This window comes from Macaca nemestrina, chromosome 9 (assembly GCF_043159975.1).
Source record: "Macaca nemestrina isolate mMacNem1 chromosome 9, mMacNem.hap1, whole genome shotgun sequence".
Taxonomy (NCBI): domain Eukaryota; kingdom Metazoa; phylum Chordata; class Mammalia; order Primates; family Cercopithecidae; genus Macaca; species Macaca nemestrina.
In genome coordinates this window covers 122,001,267-122,021,735 of record NC_092133.1, presented here as the reverse complement: position 1 = coordinate 122,021,735, position 20,469 = coordinate 122,001,267, and the positions used below count along the sequence as shown (strand labels likewise).

The window sequence follows — 20,469 nt, the reverse complement described above, 5'->3', positions numbered from 1 at the left end:
ATTTTGGATTAATTTTATATTCTTCTCTTTTCTTTTTTCTTTTTTTTGAGATGGAGTTTCACCCTTGTCACCCAGGCTGGAGTGCAATGGCGTGATCTCGGCTAACTGCAATCTCCACCTCCCAGGTTCAAGTGATTCTACTGCCTCGGCCTCCCGAGTAGATGGGATTATAGGTGTCCACCACCACACATGGCTAATTTTTGTATTTTTAGTAGAGACGGGGTTTTGCCACGTTGGCCAGGCTCGTCTCAAACTCCTGACCTCAGGTGATCTGCCTGCCTCGGCCTCCCAAAGTGCTGAGATTACAGGCGTGAGCGATGGCGCCTGGCCGATAGTCTTCTCTTCTCTTACAATTGTAATTTTTCTTCTTCTTGTGATTAGTCTGAAAAGGCTTAGCAATTGTTATGTACCAATTTTTCCTAAAATAACAATTACATAAAAATGACAGAGTTTCACTTGCACACTCCTACTTCTTAACACACATGTCAATCTTGGTATGTAATAATCCTCTATCATTCTAACTCCTTCTTAACAGAAGTCTACTTTAAACAATTATATAGTTGATGTGAATATTATTTTGTATTTGTAAGTATTGAAACTTTTTGAATTAAATAATGTGCTTCTCGAGATGGTGTTTTATACGGCTAGGTGCTCAGTGGATGCTCATTAATATTCATGGCATTACATGAATTCATACATCCATCCATTTACCGAACATTTATTATGTGCCAGGACCCTGTTTGATGTTGCAGACACAAAGATGAACGGTCTCTGTTCTAAAGCTGTCCAGACACCTGAAGGATTGTGACAGACTGAAAAATGACCCCCTAAAATGACCACACCCAAACCCCTAGAACCTGGGACATAACAGTGAACAAAACAGATAAAGACCTTATCCTTACGGAGCTTACATTCTACTGGGGGTGGGGAGTGGGGTGGAAATCAGATGGTAAACAAAACTAACATATAAATTAAAGTAGTATTAAGTGCTTGGAATAAAAATAAAGAAATGCAAAGAGACAGAGCATATATGTGTGGGAGCCAAGAGGTAGAGAAGGCAAAAATAGACAAAAGGACTGGAGCTGAGAAAACACCTTTTTAAATAATATATTCAACTTTTCCTAAAATCAGCAAGAACTGTCTTTGTGTTCAATGGAAGATTTCTTTTCAACATACTGATAATTTATACAAAGTTGTTCACACTATATAACAATACTGCAAATGAAACAAAACCTTTCAAAACAAAAATCATTGGTATTTTCAGGTTTCCTAACTACAACTGTTACACAGCAAGTTGGGTGATTAACCGGTTAAACTAGCACTAAATATCAATTGTAATTACAATACTGAAGTATTTTAGGGCTTTGCAGACTTTGGATGCCCCTGGATTTGAGGAGTTACATGACTCAAGCTGATTTTATCCTTCCTTTTGATACCAAACTTTGGGTGGTAAAGTAATGCTATAATGTAGTATGTTCCATGTCAAACACATTAAGTACAAGTGCCTCCACTAGGGAGTGGGGAAAAAAAAAAAAAAAGAAAACCAGAAAATTTAATTACTGCTGAATTTAAAAGATAATTTACATTTAAATCATTAATTTTATATGATATTGTTAAAATACTAATGTTTAAAACTCACTTTGAAGTGTTTCAAGTTCAGTTCTAGTCAGTGCATCTTCCTTTTCCTTCAATCTTGTTTCTTTATATTTAGCATAAAACTGCCCAGCATCCTTAAAAAAAAAAGGGCATACATAAATTAGCATAAAAATCAGTGTGCTTCAATAATATTTTCCATATAACTTAATTTTAAAGCATTATATTCATTTTATAGCTTTTCTTTTTGTTTTCAGATTTTATGATGAGTAGAAATTAAACATTTGTCTATGATTTTTCTCTCCTGGAGAGCCAGTTACGACAAGAAATTCTGAGTATAATTTTAAACTATTTTTTCTCTCAGATATGGAAAGGAGGTATCCTCTTCCTGTTTTCTTCCATTGTATGCTATTTTCTTTCTTTCTTTTTTTTTTTTTTTGAGATGGAGTCTCGCTCTGTCTCCCAGGCTGGAGTGCGGTGGCGCGATCTTGGCTCACTGCAAGCTCCACCTCCCAGGTTCATGCCATTCTCCTGCTTCAACCTCCTGAGTAGCTGGGACTACAGGCGCCCACCACCATGACCGACTAATTTTTTTAAAAAATATTTTTAGTAGAGACGGGGTTTCATCGTGTTAGCAAGGATGGTCTTGATCTCTTGACCTTGTGATCCCGCCTCGGCCTCTCAAAGTGTTGGGATTACAGGCGTGAGCCACTGCACCCGGCCAGCTATTTTCATAATATACTGCTGCATGTACAAAGAGCAGAAAAACTCATTTGCTGAACTGATTTGGCATAGTAATTTATATTACTGTGACTAACAAAGTACTACTGCTATTTTCATATTAGCCCTTTAACTACAATAGATATTCAGAATTATTTTCAAATCTGATTATAAAACTTATATGCGCATGTATATAAAAGTGAAAGTTGCCACTCCTCCTTTTACCAACCTTAGAGACCAGTATAAAAACCATTACCATGAAGTCTTGAGGATTGAGGACTGAGGATACATACTGCATACATACACTTAGGTGTCAAAATACAGTGACCGAAGTCTCAATGAGTGGCACACAGCTAAGGCTTTAGTGGTGTACCAAAAAAAAAAAAAAAAAAAAACTAGGTCTTAAATAATGACATACACAAAAATAAACAAGTTGATGCTCTAGGCATATGAGATCCTGACAATGAAAATAAACAAAACAGATCTTTTACCACACTCCTTGGCTCAAACCGCAGATATTTTATAGGAATACCACTTGTATAACAGCTACCAGCCCACACTGTGCTTCCATGTCTGTGCAATTGCTTTGCCCTCTGCCTATAATATTGTGCTTCCCTGGCATTATTCTGATGAACTCTTATTAATCCTTGAAAACCCATTCAAGACCCATCTCCTTTGCAAGTTTTTCTGACCTTCTCTGGCAGTGTAATTCTCCCTTGTATACTACCTTTTGTATTTAAACATGTCTATAACTGCTTTGTATCATGTTATATTCTCTTCCAGATGAGAAATTGAGATAGGAATACTTACATGCCCAGAGCACAGTATCTGCCATTAAGCAGGTACTCAGTAAGTAAGTATTTACTGAATTGAACTAGACTGAAATATATGAGAAACCTAATAAGGCAAGAAATGAAGGGCCCTGATGACGAACTGAGGTGAAATAAGAAAAAGAAGGGTATCAAGAATAACTCTAGGGTAACATTCCTAGACTATAAGATTCCTAGAGCAGATAAATCATAGACCCATCTGAGAGAGCTTTATTTCTGCAGGAAAAAAAGGAACAAAATCTTTGACACTACTTTGACTCAGATGTAAATACATAAATACTTAAACCCTAGAAACTCTTTTCATCTATGACTGTGGCCAAATTAAAGCTTTCTCCTGGGGGTCTGTGTCTCTTGGGGTTCTATCAGAACTCCCCCACCTAATAAAAATTAGGTATTCCTAAAATAATTGACTCAATACAATACAGATATATTATTGATATAGTAAAAGATCTCTTAATTCTTTTCATCCCCACTTTTACGTTCCTACTTCATTTCTATGAGGATTCACACAAGCCCTAGGCCAGGTAAACAATGGTACGATTGGAAGAGCACAGATGGCCATCACCCAACTTACTCATTCTCCCATGCCTATATACAGTTTAAGTTTCAACGGGGTTTTGGGTTAAGTTTTTATAGCCCCTTAACATTCCCCACCCCCCGTAAAAAAAGTCAGCCCTAAAGAAGTATTATTTTATATTAAGCCATATGAGTCATTTATACCTTGGTGTGAGTGAATGAGCTTATTAGCGTCTTTCCACAGAGTAAGTTTTAATAGTAGGGAAGAAGAAAAGGTCAGGAAGGCATTGGCTCCTTGAGGGGAGTAGGAAATGTGGCACATGCAAGAAAAGAAGGGCACGGATTAGTTATTTATGAGAGGTAAAAGAAAGTAGGCTGAAATCAATCATCACAGTATAGCACAGTGAAATATGGTGATTAAGAGGACAGATTTGGAGCCAGACTATCTGAATTAAGATCTCAGCTCTGCCATCTTACTAGCTATGTGACATTCAGCAAATTTTTTAACTTCTCTGTACGTCCATTTTCTCATCCATACAATGGCGATAATAAAAGTACCTAACTTATATGACTGTTATGAAGATTAAATATGTTAATACCTGGGAAACAGAATGACATCTTCCACATAATTAGGCCTTATATGTATGTTAGCTATTCTTCTTCTTCTTCTTATTATTTTTTTTTTTTTTTGAGACGGAGTTTCGCTCTCGTTGCCCAGGCTGGAGTGCAATGGCACGATCTCAGCTCACCGCAACCTCCGCCTCCCGGGTTCAAGCGATTCTCCTGCCTCAGCCTCTCGAGTAGCTGGGATCACAGGCATGTGCCACCAAACCCGGCTAATTTTGTGTTTTTAGTAGAGAGATGGAGTTTCTCCACGTTGGTCAGGCTGGTCTCAAACTCCCGACCTCAGGTGATCCACCCGCCTCGGTCTCCCAAAGTGCTGGGATTACAGGTGTGAGCCACTGTGCCAGGCCTTTTCATAACTACTTCTACCAATTTGACAAGGATCTTGTTTTCCAACACAAAGGATGAGTTTTGTGCTTCATACTTCACCAAAATTCCCCTGCCAAATCCTGTATCTTCTTGCTTATGTGACCTTTTTAATTGCATCCTTTTTACTTCATTTTGCTGCATAATAGCAAACTCTTCCTAGTAGTCCTGCCAAATTTGAACATTTCTCTGTTAATGTTTCTTCCTGCTATGGCACATAATCCCACTAAAACTTCCTCTTTGAAATACACGTTTAATCCAAATCCACACTTATCTAAGGACTGCAATCCACCCAATCATCCTAACCTACTCTACTTAATCTGAGAGTTTCAATACATTCCGTAGTTTCATTCACTGCTTTTATCTTCCTTTTGCTCTATTTCTAAGCATTTATTCAAACACTCCTCATGTTTTCTCTTTTTTTCCATATTGTACCTACGCTTTGAAATCAAATTACAATATACCCACTCCAGGAAACATTATTTCCTTAACATTCTATGAACTCAAGCAATTCTACTTTACTGTACAACTTTACATTGTTTCAACCATCCTTGTGTACAGTTTGGGGTATTGCACTTTAAGATACACTGGCAAATAGACTTTAAAAGGAAAGTGATTAAACAGGGAGGCAGCTTGAAACTCTGTTTTTATAAGGGATTAGAGATAAGAAGATTGGGGATAACTTCCTAACTACCATAGAATATCTCAAGGTTTATTATAGGAAAGAATGGTATAAACTACTATATATGATTCCAGAGATGAAAGTTTTGATTTTGGATAAATACAAGGAAGAAGCTGAGCGTGGTGGCTCACACCTGCAATCCTAGCACTTTGGGAAGCTGAGGTGGGCAGATCACTTGAGGGTAGGAGTTCAAGACTAGCCTGACCAACATGTGAAGCCCCATTTGTACTAAAAATACAAAAAAGTAGCCAGGTGTGGTGGCAGGCACCTATAATCCCAGCTACTCAGGAGCCTAAGGAAAGAGAATAGCTTGAACCTGGGAGGCGGAGGTTGCAGTGAGCCAAGATCATACCACTGCACTCCAGTCTGGGTCACAGAGTGAGACTCTGTCTCCAAAAAAATAAAAATAAAAATAAAAATAATATACATATATATAAGCATTTCCTAATAATTAACTGAAAATGAAATAGACTGATTTTGGAGGTAGTATTCAAGAAGAAACCAGGTGGCTATTCTTTAAGGTATGTTCTAAGGTATGGCTATTCTTTAAGGTATGCTTTTGAATTCAAGCATTCAAAAGAGGATGAATAGAAAAAATTGTTTTCAACCTTTTTTCCCTCCCATTTTTCACGGGGGGGGGGGGGTGAATTCAAGTGAATAAAATTATAGTAAAATTGCTTAATGAAAAAAATAAGCACAAAAACTTACTTGGGTCCAGAGTAAACTCTAGTTTACCTACACAGAAAGTTAGATTTCCTGGGGATATAAACTTCTAATCCATCCTTATAGCTCCAGTATATTGCCTGGCACTTACAGAAGCTTAATAAACATTTAATGAATAATTAAATGCTTACTTTAATTGATTAGGCCTCTGAACTGCCTGACCCATAATACTGTATTAAAATTATGTAGTTTACATTTTTCCAAACAGAAAGAACTCCTATTCTCAAGGAGTTTATAATCCTTATGAATGGAACCATAAGCAAAAGATTTTATTCTAGAAGCAACTGTACTAGTATTTAAATTTCTTTTTTTTTTTTTTCTCCCCGAGAGAGTCTCGCTGTGTCGCCCAGGCTGGAGTGCAGTGACATGATCTCGGCTCACTGCAATTTCCATCTCCCGGGTTTAAGCAATTCTCCCTGCCTCAGCCTCTTGAGTAGCTGGGATAACAGGCGCCCACCACCACACCCGGCTAATTTTTGTATTTTTTAGTAGAGACGGGGTTTTTGCCATGTTGGCCAGGCTGGTCTTGAACTCCTGACCTCAGGTGATCCACCCACTTCAGCCTCCCAAAGTGCTGGGATTACAGGCGTGAGCCACCGCCCTTGGCCAGTACTTAAAATTTCCTGAAGAGTTCAAAACCTGCCTGCATAGACATCAAACAGGGGACAGGTTTTACATTTAAACGATGGCTAACTTAAAAGAATGTATGAGTGTTCTTTGTATGTAATTATAGAGCACAGGCTCCTGCACAAGAAGACATTAAACAGGGATATTTATGCTTATTTATTGAACCACTATTATATGTGTTGTACATTATTAGGATATATGGGGATTATATAAGACATAACAGTTTCCCTTAAGGAATATGTAAAAATAACTATAAATATTAACCAAAATATGGAATATAGAATATAAGCTCCATGAGAACAGGAATTGTTGTCTTTCTCTCCCCACCCCCGCCCCAAGGGCCTAAAAGAGTACCTGGCACGAAGTAAATAATGCAATCAATCAATAAAGTTTGTTGAAAGAATTACTGGCAAAGAAAGTGGTGCTCACTCAACATTCTGTTTTCCCACATTTCCTTGTTCTTTCAAGATTAGGTGGGGTCAGAGGACTAGTTCTGGATAGACTGTGGATGGAAATATCATGTGTCATTTCCAAACAGAAAAGCTCATGCAAATCCTCCAGCTCTCTACTCTTGTCATAATGAGCACGGAGGCCACATGTTCCAGATAGACAGAGCTAGAAGATGGTGAAGACATCATTGCTCTGAGCTCCTGAATGGTTAGGTAGAGCAGAATGCCCACTTTCCTATCAACCAGACAGACATGAGGCATATGCCGGAAACAGACTAAGGTCTATCAGTCTACTGTGATTAATACAAATAGTAAATGCTACACAGTTAGTATGGAGAACATACAATGAGAATTTTTCAGTTGGCCTGATGAAGGAAGGTTTTGTAATGATGATAATTAGTTTAAGCCCTGAAGATACAGTATTTCCAAGACTAGTAAGCTGTGAGATGGAGAATATCCTTACATTAAACCTTTTTTTTTTTTTTTAGCTTTTGAGATGGAGTCTTGCTCTGTCACCCAGGCTGGAGCAGAGTGGCAATATTTTGGCTCACTGCAACCTCCACCTTCTGGGTTCAAGCGATTCTCCTGCCTCAGCTTCCCAAGTAGCTGGGACTACAGGCGCCTGCCACTACACCCGACTAATATTTATATTTTTAGTAGAGACAGGGTTTCACAATGCTGTCCAGGCTGGTCTCGAACTCTTGATATCTGGTGATTCGCCCGCCTCAGCCTCCCAAAGTGCTGGTGTGAGCCACCGCGCCCGGCCATCCTTTAACATTCTTGACATAGTTCATTAAGTGATAAGAGAATACGCTAAGCTGGCGCTGTTGGTAATGTTTTGGTTTACTTTTACCTCTCCATATAAACGTCAACATATTAAGCAATCCAAAGAAAAACTTAAGAAACAAGGGCATTAAACTAAGAGAAAACGAAACACTGCATGTTCTTACTCATAAGTGGGAGCTGAACAATGAGAATACATGGACACAAGAAGGGGAATAACACACACCGGGGCCTGTGGTGGAGCGGGAAGAGGGAGAGCTTCAGGATAAATAGCTAATAGTGCATATGGGACTTAATACCTAGGTGATGGGTATTAAGCAAACCACCATGGCACATGTTTTCTTATGTAAACAAACCTGTAAATTCTGCACATGTACCCCGGAACAGAAAGGAAGGGGAAGGGGAAGAGGAAGGGGAAGGGGAAGGGAAAGGGAAAGGGAAAGGGAAAGGGAAAGGGAAAGGGAAAAGGAAAAAGGAAAAGGAAAGGAAAGGAAAAGGGAGAGAAAGAGAGAGAAAAAGAGAAAGTGAGAGATAAAGAGACAAAGAAAGAGAGAAAGAGGGGAAGAGAGAGAGAGGAAGAAAGAGAGAAAAAGAGAGAGACAGAGAGAAAGGAAGGAAGGCAGGAAGGCAGGAAGGTAGGAAGGCGGGCAGGCATTGATTTACAGTGGTAGGAGCAGGGAAATACCTGTCCTGATGGGAATAAGGAATATGGAAGTTATGAGGAAGGATACCTAGAAACAATATAGAGGATGCTCTATTTCTTTTTCATTTTGATAGCCCAAATCTTTTGTTTGAAGCTTAGAAATAACCTTCAATATAGGAAAACACTGTAAGTACATTTCTGAAAATCTGCCCACAAAATCAAATGCTCTATATTGTTTTGTTCTCCCACTGGCTTATACTATAATCTCAGAATTACATATAATATGCAATAAAACTATAATGAAAAATATAGAAAAACTTTAAAATTTTATATTTTGATGAATCAAAATTTCTGTACAGAATTATAATAAGACTAAATCCACAAAAAGTAATAAAAACAAAACAGAAAACCAGAAGCTACTGTCTTCCTCTGACCTGAGACAGTAATATTCAAGGAGATGCAAAGCCTAAAAACTATTTTTTCCATTTGTTCCAAGAGATAGAAGAGACTGTAGAAGCCATTTATTCAGCCCTAACTCAATGTAAGAATCCTTCTACAACTTATGTCATACAGATGTTCCCAACTTGACTTAACGATGGTTTAACAGAACAATTTTTCCATTTTATGATGGTGAGATAGTGACATGCATTCAGTAGAAACCATACTTCCAGGGCCCATACAATCATTCTGTTTGTATTTTCTTTCAGTACAGTATTCAGTAAATTACATGGGACACTCAGCACTTTTTAAAAATAAAATAGGCTTTGTTTTAGATTATTTTATGCAACTGTAGGCCAAATGTAAGTGTTCTGAGCATGTTTAAGGTAGGCTAGGCTAAGCTATGAGGTTCAGGAGGTTAGGTATATTTAATGTATTTGCAACTTATGGTATTTTCTCCTTATGATGGGCTTATCAGGATGCAATTGGTAAGTTGAGGAAAATTTGTAATTATAATCAGCCTGAACATTCTGACAGGGAGTTTAAGATTAGACAGCTTATACTATAAAGTTCTAGTTATCTACCTGGGGAGAAATTTATTCTTTTTTAGTTTTTATATTTCTTACATATTTTTTTCTTATATTTTAATATTTATTTTCAGCTGTTTTAAGTTTCATTTCTACCATTAACTAGTTGTGTCACTTTGGGGAAACTGTTTCACCAATCTGAGTCTTAAGTATTTCCATCTATAAAATATGGAATTGATGAGACTATATGTTGCTAACATCCTACCTAACATTTTATGGCTTTTTATCTTTTCTACATCTAGCAATAACCTACAAAACTCTATAGTCTGTCTTTGGATCTCTGAGTACTTGCGTAAGATGCAAGGATTTACTTTCAGAGGGTGGAAGTAAGGAATCTCTGTCTTATGTTGTAAGGTCGTTCCAGTTTTCCTGTATCCCTCTGTCCTGCAGCAGTGGAGTTTCAGCTTATAAAAATTCAGATGAACTCTTCCATCTCTTTTCATTTGTTTATGTATTTCCTGTGTCAGGTTTGTGTGTGTGTGTGTGTGTCTGAAAAGTTTTAAAAAGTTTTAGAGTATTAAAAGCAAGCTGCCTCATCCCTTGGAAAATCTTTTGAACTCTAAGTAGAAGAGCAGGCGACTCAGCTTGAAACAAATGCCTCATAGCCTTTTAGAAGCTTTTTTTCCTGCTAATTAGCTGTGAATGTTTTGTTTGTTTGTTTTCTGACAGAGTCCCAGCAAGCAGAAGCAAAGGAGCTAGAAAGGAAGGGCCCTAATTGTCAGGGAGGGTGACCTCCAGGCTTGTCCACAGTTGTAGTCTACACGGGAAAAGCAGCTTCTTGGGAGAGAGGATGCTTCCATTTACACATAGTTTTATAAAGTATAGTACTCCTTTACTCTCAGGCAATCTTTTTTTTTTTTTTTTTTTTTTTTTTTTTAGGTAAAAGCCAGAGCTGTACAGAGAAGATTCCTCTATTTTCTCAGCCACTGCTCCTAGGCAACCTATACATCCTGATGGGGGTGGGGATATGCATGCTGGAAACTTCCTATGACAATTTTTACTTGAATGGTGTTCTTGTTAGATCTGCTTGGTAATGAGAAAAGATAGGACTGGGACTTAAAAAGGTGACAAATTTACAACTTTAGGCAATGCACAACCAAATGAGTTTTGTATTTTATAAATTATGCTACCGAGAAATGTAATATATAGGTCAGAGAGAAACTTGAATGGTGAATTCCTAGAAAAATCAAACAAATTCTCAAGCAAATTAAGTTCTGACTGCTGAAGACCTGTTTGATCTCAGGAAATACAGGGAACTGTGTCTATGATTTAGACTGGTAATCACTTGGGATATGTGGCACTTCCTGATTTTATGAGAGAAACTGATGGTCTGAGCAATCTAAATTATTATGGGCAAAAATACATAAGGTTCTGATACAGTTGCAAAAATAAACTAAGTTATAACGGCTAAATTGAAAATATGCACAGAGCACTGATTATATGTCATCAGCTACTTGCTATTTTCCACGTTACACAACATATGATCAATTTAAAAATACCCAAGACGGGCATTTTGGAGGTTAGAAAAACTTCCTGGGGTTACAAGCCGAATACAACCAACAAAGAAGACTGGTTTTTGTCAGATTCCAAGAGAATGTGTACTTCCTTCAAACCCACTGTAAGAGCAGAAACAGATTGGTAAGATGTCAAAGTGTCACAGGAGCTATACTTTAAATGTTATAATTAAATTCTTGCCTCAGAGAATTTAAGCCCTCTGTTGATATAGTCCAAGTTCCTTGTTATATACTAATTCATACCCATGTCTTCTGGGGATCACTCTACTTGCTTTGTTAGCTATCTCAACACACTTCCTCAAGCGCCCCCTGCTTCCATGTATGTAGTCATGCATTTTACTCCTCTCCAGTGTTCTCTCATCTCTCTAAACATACACACCAGCCTTCCATTCACTCATCAATTTACAAACACTGTATTCTTTTCCTTTAATTTCTCAGTTGACTTTTACCTTTTCTGCCTATATAGATTAGATGGGGCATACATTTGACTAAATATGGTAACATCCATACATCTTGTCCTTGAATACTGACCTACTTGGGAAATGTTTAATATTAATTTAATATTATCAAATATTTAACATCCACTAAGTAGAATAGCTTTTCACTCTTTGGCTTTGTTCTTCTATCAATTCTTATAATTTTCCCAATATCCTTCTCAGAGCAAAGGAAAGGAACAAAATCCAGTGCTCTGGAGGTTATAAGGACCTTCTCAAAAAGCAAGGGGAACTATCAAAGAGATACTTTTACCTCTATCTTGCCCAATCACAGAACCACTTCATATATTTTCTGCTGGTTTCACAGTCCTTATGTACTTTATTTCTACCATTCCTAACAATGTACACATATCTTTCACAGATGTGTGTGTAATCAAAGAAATACTTTGCTGTCTTATCAATTAACTTTATTCTGTCTAAATATTCTTTTTAGACTTGTCATATCAGACTTACCTGTTATAATATAAATTCCTAAATAGATATAGTCAGAATCTACAGACCTGGAATACAATCTGAGAACCTAGTAATGGGCTACATGATAGCCTCTTTTAAAAAAGGCTCTTGTAAAATGTTTTCCTCAGGATGCTTTTAGCCTTAACACAGTATGATTTTATGGGAAGTACTGCATCTACAAAATTATCTTTGTATACCACCTAGTATACAAAGTGGGCACTTAACTGTTAAGTGTCTATTCATCTTTCAATACTCAGTTCAAGTGGTTCCTCTTTTTAGTTTTTCTTGGTCATCCCAAATAGAGACAACCTTACTTCTTCGAATATCTATAGAAGTCACTGTTCATATTAAACATGTGAAGCATATATACCGTATTGTAGAATGGTTATTTAAACTCATGTGTTATAACTGCTACCTGACATTAAGGTCCTAGAGAAGGCATATTTATCTCTGTAGTCCCTAGTAGTGCCATGTTCTGATACACATTTAGTATCTGTTTATTGAACTGGCTGAATCGTCTTTCTAAACATCTGACCAAAAGACGCCTTACACATCAAATGTGGAAATAATTATTTGCATTTGTAATTTTGTTTGGGAGGAAATAGAAAATAATTTAGGTATACTAAGCAGGCAACAAGAGTTTTCTTAAGGCTCTTAGATGCTAAGTAATAAAAGCAAACCTGGGAACACAAGTGAGCCAGAAATGCCACTTTTCCCAATCCTACCAAACGACCTTATGTATGTGAAGTGCAGCAAAGGAATGGGTATTTAGAGGATGAATGGGAAGGAAAGAAATTAGACTGAAGAACTGTTGCTATGACAAGATTTGGGTACAGATTCTGTCAGTGTAAAGGTCACTTGCTGGAAGCCTCTGAATCTCCCACTTTTAGCTTGGACCCTGCTTCTTAACCAACAGCTATATACAGACATCAAATATTTGCAGCTCAGTTTTAATTAACTTTTCATAAAATGCAGGGAATTTACACCAAAAGTAAAACTCTCTTAACTTAAATGTGCTTAACTAATTTACTGTATACTTACAAGAGCTGCTTGTGTTAACTCTTAAACCTCCTTGTTATTCTAATTACATGATTCAATTAATTACTATGTAAAAAAGGATGAGATATGAGTAAGGAGTAAGAACTGTTTCTCTGAAAAACCAAATTGAATGCTTTGGCAAGCTCAAAATAAGAGTTGTTAAAAATGCTGTTTTAATGTCCCACCTAGGGTACCCCCAACCTCCCCAAAAAAAGACTAGCATGGAGGTGCGTGCCTATAGTCCCAGCTACTTGGACAGCTGAGGTGGGGGGATCACTTGAGCCCAGGAGTATGAGGCCAGCTGAGCAACATAGCAAGCTCCTGTCTCTAGAAAATAAAAATTAAATTAAATTAAAATGATGTTAACTAGATGTAAGAAAGCCAATTATGAAAGACTTGGAGGAAATCACATATATCTACAAAGATTATACAATTACATTGTTTCACAAGACTCTAGTTTGACTCTTCTTTAAAGAAAGCAAGATTATCTGCATAGTTTACGCCAGGAAGAGTACAAGAAACTTCAATCAGTGGACTCTTATTTAAAAATAAAACAATGTTGGCCGGGCGCGGTGGCTCAAGCCTGTAATCCCAGCACTTTGGGAGGCCGAGACGGGCGGATCACAAGGTCAGGAGATCGAGACCATCCTGGCTAACATGGTGAAACCCCGTCTCTACTAAAAATACAAAAAAATAGCCGGGCGAGGTGGCGGGCGCCTGTAGTCCCAGCTACTCTGGAGGCTGAGGCAGGAGAATGGCGTGAACCCGGGAGGCGGAGCTTGCAGTGAGCTGAGACCCGGCCACTGCACTCCAGCCTGGGCGACAGAGCAAGACTCCGTCTCAAAAAAAAATAAAATAAAATAAAATAAAACAATGGCCGGGCACCGTGGTTCACGCCTGTAATCCCAGCACTTTGGGAGGCCGAGGCGGGCGGATCATGTGGTCAGGAGATCGAGACCATCCTGGCTAACATGGTGAAACTCGATCTCTACTAAAAATACAAAAAATTAGCCGGGCATGGTGGCGGGCACCTGTAGTCTCAACTTCTCAGGAGGCTGAGGCAGGAGAATTGCTTGAACCTGGGAGGCAGAGGTTGCAATGAGTTGAGATCGCACCACCGCACTCCAGCCTGGGTGACAGAGTGAGGCTCTGTCTCAAAAAAAAAATAAAATAAAAATGAAAAACAATGGTTCTATATCACAAAAGTGGTGCATAAAGTACACATTTTAAAACTTTAAGGTTGTACCTATCATTTTTTATTCTTAGAGTCTTAAGAGCATTCTTTTTTGATCACTGTTCCAATTACCAATCCAGATAACTTCAGGTGAAAAAGACTCATACTAAATTTCATAAATATCTTATTTAAGAAGATCTCAGGTTAATACAAAGGTCATAGCATACTACAAACAAAAAGCAGACAAAAATCTAATCCTGAGAGCAACTGATCAGTATTGTTTTGCTAATGTATTTCATAAGCAATGTTTATCAGTCTAAAGTACATTCACTATTATAATATGTATTTGAAAGAGTCTACTGCATGACATTATTTTGTTAGTGACCACTAGAAACACTAACCTAAGGTCCCCAAAGCAGAATAAAAATATCAAATATTTGCTTTAAAAAGGAAAATCATTTTACTTTTCTTCTTGAAATCCATTTATCAAGAAGAAATAATTAGAATAAAATTTAAAAATTAGATGTAAAAGGTCTTGAAACCCTAATGCCTTGCATCTCAAAACTGAAAGGCAGCAGGTACCATCAAGTAAGTAAAAACTTTAAAATTTAAACCGATCAGTTAAAAAAAGCAGAGTTTCTAAAGAAACTAAAAAGTTTCTGTAAAATTCCTCATTTTTGTATATTTTCTACAAATTTGTGATGAGGCAAAACAATCAATCTGTTACATGAATTAACAGCTATCACAGGCAAGTATTTTAAAGTAAATTATAAATCTAAGCCATAATAACATGTTGGTTCTAGTCTGGTAAATTACTCTAGATGCTAAACAAGAAATATGCTAATTTTACCAAATAAACTTTATCTCAAATTAGATTAAAATTACAAAGAAGTTTTTAATATTGACATGTTATGTAACATTCTATTTATACTGCCTCATGAATATACTTTTAAACTCATCTATATTCTGGTTTGCCTGTTGCACAGATTCTAAAGTTGGCAAAAAATAATCAGACTTAAAAAAATAAGAAAATCTGCCCTAAAATTATTTTTCTGTCTCATTTTCTCGTAAACATACCAGTGTGATAAAGACTTTCCCTCTCATTAAGTCTTACACACAGCATACAAGCATTGCAGAGTATTTTTTCAAGCAAACAATATAACACGCTAAACAACTTAAAAACAAACCTTTCAAATTACCAAAATACTGTAAATTTTCTCTATTAACTGTAAACAAAATATAAGATTCTATAAGCAATAACTATTAAGATGAACTGATGGAAAAACTGGTAATTTCTCAAAGGACAGAAGTACACTAGTATTTTGGTTCATTTCTCCTTTAAATATAAAATTTTCATTATGAGAAAAATAAAGGAAAATGCAGAAGTTGTAGTCAGCTTCCTTAAACAATCAGGAAAAATAGCTCTACTATGTAACTACAAAGTGGGTAGAACTGAATAGAATATTATCTGGTCCTCTAGATTATAAACACTTATTTTCTAAAATAAAACATTTCTCTCCAAAAATTACAATCTCAACCTCAGAATCTGTACACCAAAAAGTGTTTTATTGACTTTCAAATATTTACGTGTTGGGGATTTTCTAACCTGATGCAATAATCAAAATTAACAAAGCAATAATTTAATAAAATATGCTTTGATATACTAAATTTAAAAAAAAGGAACTGACATAAATATGATATATATACACATTTTATTATTTAATCAAGACTAAATAGAAACAGAAACTGATTACCTGTATAAGACAAAATGTCCTCACTCTTCTTAAATTTGCAAATAAAATAGAAAGCAATATATATTTTGGCATAATTATACAGATGTTCATGTAAAGGTTGGTTTTTCTTTTTTTTTTAACACTCTGTACTTAAATGTTATTAAAATAATGAGTGGCAAGCTACTTGAATGCTGTTCCTTTTTACTGGTTATGCTTTTAATGATAACAGTAGATTAAATTTTTATTGCTTTTATCTCTGTACTAAAGATAGTATTTTTTTTTTCTTTTTCTAGCATCTTGGGACTCTAAGGCAATCTAAAACCATTATAAAAGATAATTACAGAAACAGATATCTAAATAATCTTAGAATTGTCTAAATTAGGTTTAACTTACAAAAATCCTACTCAATCAACATTATACAGCATCCACTGCATATTGGCATTCAGAAAGCCAACATGGGCATAAATTATTTCATGAATGATTAAAAATAAAGGATCTAATGTTATATAAAAGAGGTACATTTTACCTGGATTAGGTGAGGTAATGCTTTTAGTGTAAGGCAAAACCAAATCCCCAGTTTGCATGGAAGCAAATCATGCCACTGTGGTTTCATCAGCAATCTAAAGGGAGGGAAAAAAAGAACACCATACAACAAATGAGGAATATACAGAGAAAGCTGGGAGACAAAATATTTTTATAAAGATCATGAACTCTTTTTTGAATGACTACTTCAACAACAACAAAAAAAATGAAGAAATTATTCATTGAAATATTTATAACTGACTTACGCTATCATGAAATATAGTAGTCACAACAAATGCAATATACATAGCATGTAAGAGAAACCAGGCTAAGATTTTGGGGAAGGAGGTTCCTAATCAAGTTACAAAGATAAACAAAAGCCCTCTTTCTAACCTGGGCTTTTCATCACTTTTGTACAATGAATTATTAAGCCTTATGATTACTTAAGCTATAAAAAAACTAACCATCATCAGAGTGTTCCCATGTGCTGACAACCAGATATGAAGACTGTAGCATAAACAAACCAATACATAAAAATTAATGTCATTTGCAGTTCACTGAAGCATTACTCACTGATGTCATCAGAATAGAAGACAGGCAGAATAGTCTCTGATCTCCATCCCTCATTGATCCCAGTTCATGCCCTGCTGTGTGAACTATTTAAACCCTTTATTCCTTTCTATGAATCAATAGAAGAAATGGTGGCATCTTTTTGAGTGTACTGCATATCACCGCCTCTCTACATACGGTTACTCCTGAGCTAAGTGATAGGTCCGTCTAATAGTACTTTGTTTCTAAAGTTCAGTATAAAAATTTCAAACTAGAAGAATTTGAGGGATTATTTAAATATATATTAACATTTCATATAGGGGAAAAAAACTGGAAGAAATTTTGCTTAAGATTAGAATTTGTCTCATAAACAATGGCACCTTATTAGTCTTTTATAAGACTACCACAGATATAAATGAGAGCACATGTAAATAGACATACATATGAAGTTGAATCATATTAAAGATGTATTTTAAAACAGCTTCAAATTATGAAGTATTTTTATATACTCTCACCTTTCATTTTTTTCTGAAGCACCAAGTTTGGATACATCCACACTCTTGCTGCCAGTCTTTTTTTTCTTTTCTCTCTTTTTTCTACTTAGCAGTTCATCCTTAATGTGGAAAGAATTATGGTTACAGGTTATCATTAACATGTACACTTCAAATGTTATCTAGGCTCTTCTGTGAAGGGTAAACATTATAGAGGAACATTTATGCAAATGTATGTAGGGTCCAACATGATTAAGTAAAATCATCAATCTTTCACAATAACTGTTGCCATGGTATCCAGGCCTTAAACACACATGAAGTTCAGCACTGTCAGTCATGTGCATCTCCATAGCAATCAAAGTTTTCTAAGAAGAGAAAGCATTCAACTCACTTTTTCTCATTCATCCAACTTTAATAATGTCACTTCAAAAGGAATAAGTAAACAGATGCTAATTCATGAATACTGATAAATATGTTTGATTATCTTTGACATATAAATAAAAACTCACAGAAGAATAAACTATAGAGTAGCATATTAAACCAAGAAAAGTGTAATAATTTTTTAACCAATTGATCTTTGAAGTTAGAATATTATATTCATTTCCAATTTGATTTACTTAAAACATTTTAAAAGTAAACATTCATTATATAAAGGCCTATGACACAAAAAAATCTAAAGTCAGTCTTACATAAAAAAATTTCTATTTGGAAGGTGATAATTAAAACATGGTTCTACCTTCTAATTCCCAGCTACGTATGTGGGCTTTCACAAAGTTTTATAATAAACTTAAGTGCCACATTTTTTAAAAGAAGAATATTTTCTTATTTCATGGGTTCTTCTTGACTTAGAAATATGTCAAACATTGAGTATAAAACTATTAGAATAAGAAGTATACACAGAGAAATAGAAATTTTCATCAGTTGAAAAATAAATGTCTGAAATTCCATATAAAATTAAGGAGGCTAGTTCATTTGATTTATTACTAATACTTACCAGTTGTTTTTCCAGGTAGATTGACCAAACTACAGCATAATGACCCACTGTGAGAATAATGAATAAGAGTAATGCCAGCTCAGCATTGCTCATTTTTCTCACCCGCCTGTAGTAGAATACAGGCTGTCGCCAATCTGGAAGTCCATTGATCAGAATATCATCATACCTACAGTACAAATATAACAGTTTTTCATGGGGAGTTTAAAATAAAAACAAAAAAATTATTTGTGCCTATATTACAAAGAGGAAAAAGAAAATAATTTATCCAAAATAGATGTTTACATACATTCCCAGCATTATAATGTTTAGTAAATTCAAAGCACTGTAGATAGCTCTAGTCACTGACACCCTTCAAAAAAGTGCCCAGTAATACACTGTGGATACTAGATCTCATATTTTTGCAGCACCCAAAGTTGTGACTCCTGGAGTGACATCTAAACTAAACGAGCTACATGTAGTCTACCTGTCTACTAGTCTATAGTAAAGACTCCACCATTGAAGTCAGCAACAAAAAGAAGGATCTCAACAGGAGAAAGATCAAGATAAGAGCTGTTTGTTACCATGAATTACATATTAATTGAATCAAATTCTGAATAAATTTTCTAGTCAGTGCTTTTATTTCTACCCCTATACTATGGTGGCTCAATGTTGAAATATTTATACACATGATTTTATCAAAGCTTTTAAATGAGATAAAAGCCTATAAAATTGAGTACCTTTTAATTTCGTATTGCTATATTCCTTTAGAAAATAAAAAACTCCCAAATTAGAAAGAGATGTGGAAACAACCAGTGTTTACGTTGGATTTCTCAACTGTTTATTTGTAAACATTTAAGTGGCAATTTCCTCATTTTTGGCTTTTGCTGGAAGAGAAGAACATTAAGAGTAAAAGCTTTCCTAGTCCTTTAAAAAGCTGATGCATTTCAAATCAGCTTTCTTGGTACTATCAGAATAAAAAAGTTACTTTAAAATAAATTTTCAACTGAATTTAAATTTACTTGTCAGACAACTATTGAACAAATATCTTTGAGGTTAAAAATAAGGAGTAACATTTATGATTGTAAAACTCAAAATGGTCACACACAAACACTGTGTTCAACACACACAACCTGTTAATCTTAATTGAACACAACTCATTAAATATTCTAATCACACTATTTCCAGAATTAAATCTTCACTGAAAGGCCTAATTTGGTGCAACACATTGACCAAAATATTTTAATTAAAAATATTCTGAGTTAGTTGCAGGCCTAATTACAGGAATAGAAATAGGGCCTATATTGTCAGGCAGGTCAGTAGAACTCAGTAGTAGGTTTTTCTCAAGTAAATTGACCGATCTAGGAATAATAGCGCAGCTGCTAAACTGCCAGTCTTGACATGTAAATCAATTTAAATGCAACAACTGCAGTAGCTACTTTGATAGTTATTAAATTGATACCTTGGAGATATGCTAAAAAAATAAAGCAGAGGATTTATTACAGGCAACTTCTTTTTTCAGTAGAAAAACATCAGATATAAATGCAAAATATATTTTATTAGCAAATCTAGAAAACCTTTTTGATCAACTTAGGTTATTAATAACAGTATCATCAAATTGGAATTACCAATTTTGAAAGGAAAAGTCATTAATTAGTACTAAACTCTTAAAAAGCAAATTGTGTAATATACAAGAGTCTACAAATTAATGTATGGTTTGGCAGTAGCTAGATCAGAAAAACCTGGTGTTATTCTTTTTCAATATTTATCGAAATGCTTGAATATTAACATCAAGATATAATAATATGACTTCATAAGAAACTATCATTCATGTTATCAAAAATTTATGTTTAAATCAATCTTATAAAAACCGGCTCATTTTAAATGAGAAATGTATAGGTAAAAAGGTTTCAAGTGCTCTAACATAAGATTACAACATTCAAATGAAGT

At 35.5% G+C, this 20,469-nt stretch overlaps 1 protein-coding gene across 1 annotated transcript in view; it reads right to left on the bottom strand.

Moving 5' to 3' along the window:
* LOC105480046 (DnaJ heat shock protein family (Hsp40) member C1) overlaps positions 1 to 20,469 on the bottom strand; it is a 242,969-nt gene that overhangs the window by 139,334 nt on the left and 83,166 nt on the right. The window contains exons 5-8 of the mRNA XM_011738488.3: positions 18,544 to 18,709; positions 17,574 to 17,671; positions 16,514 to 16,607; positions 1,640 to 1,730 (exon numbers count right to left, since the gene is read on the bottom strand). Of these exons, the coding sequence (XP_011736790.1) occupies positions 1,640 to 1,730; positions 16,514 to 16,607; positions 17,574 to 17,671; positions 18,544 to 18,709 (449 nt within the window). The remainder of the gene's footprint in view (positions 1 to 1,639; positions 1,731 to 16,513; positions 16,608 to 17,573; positions 17,672 to 18,543; positions 18,710 to 20,469) is intronic.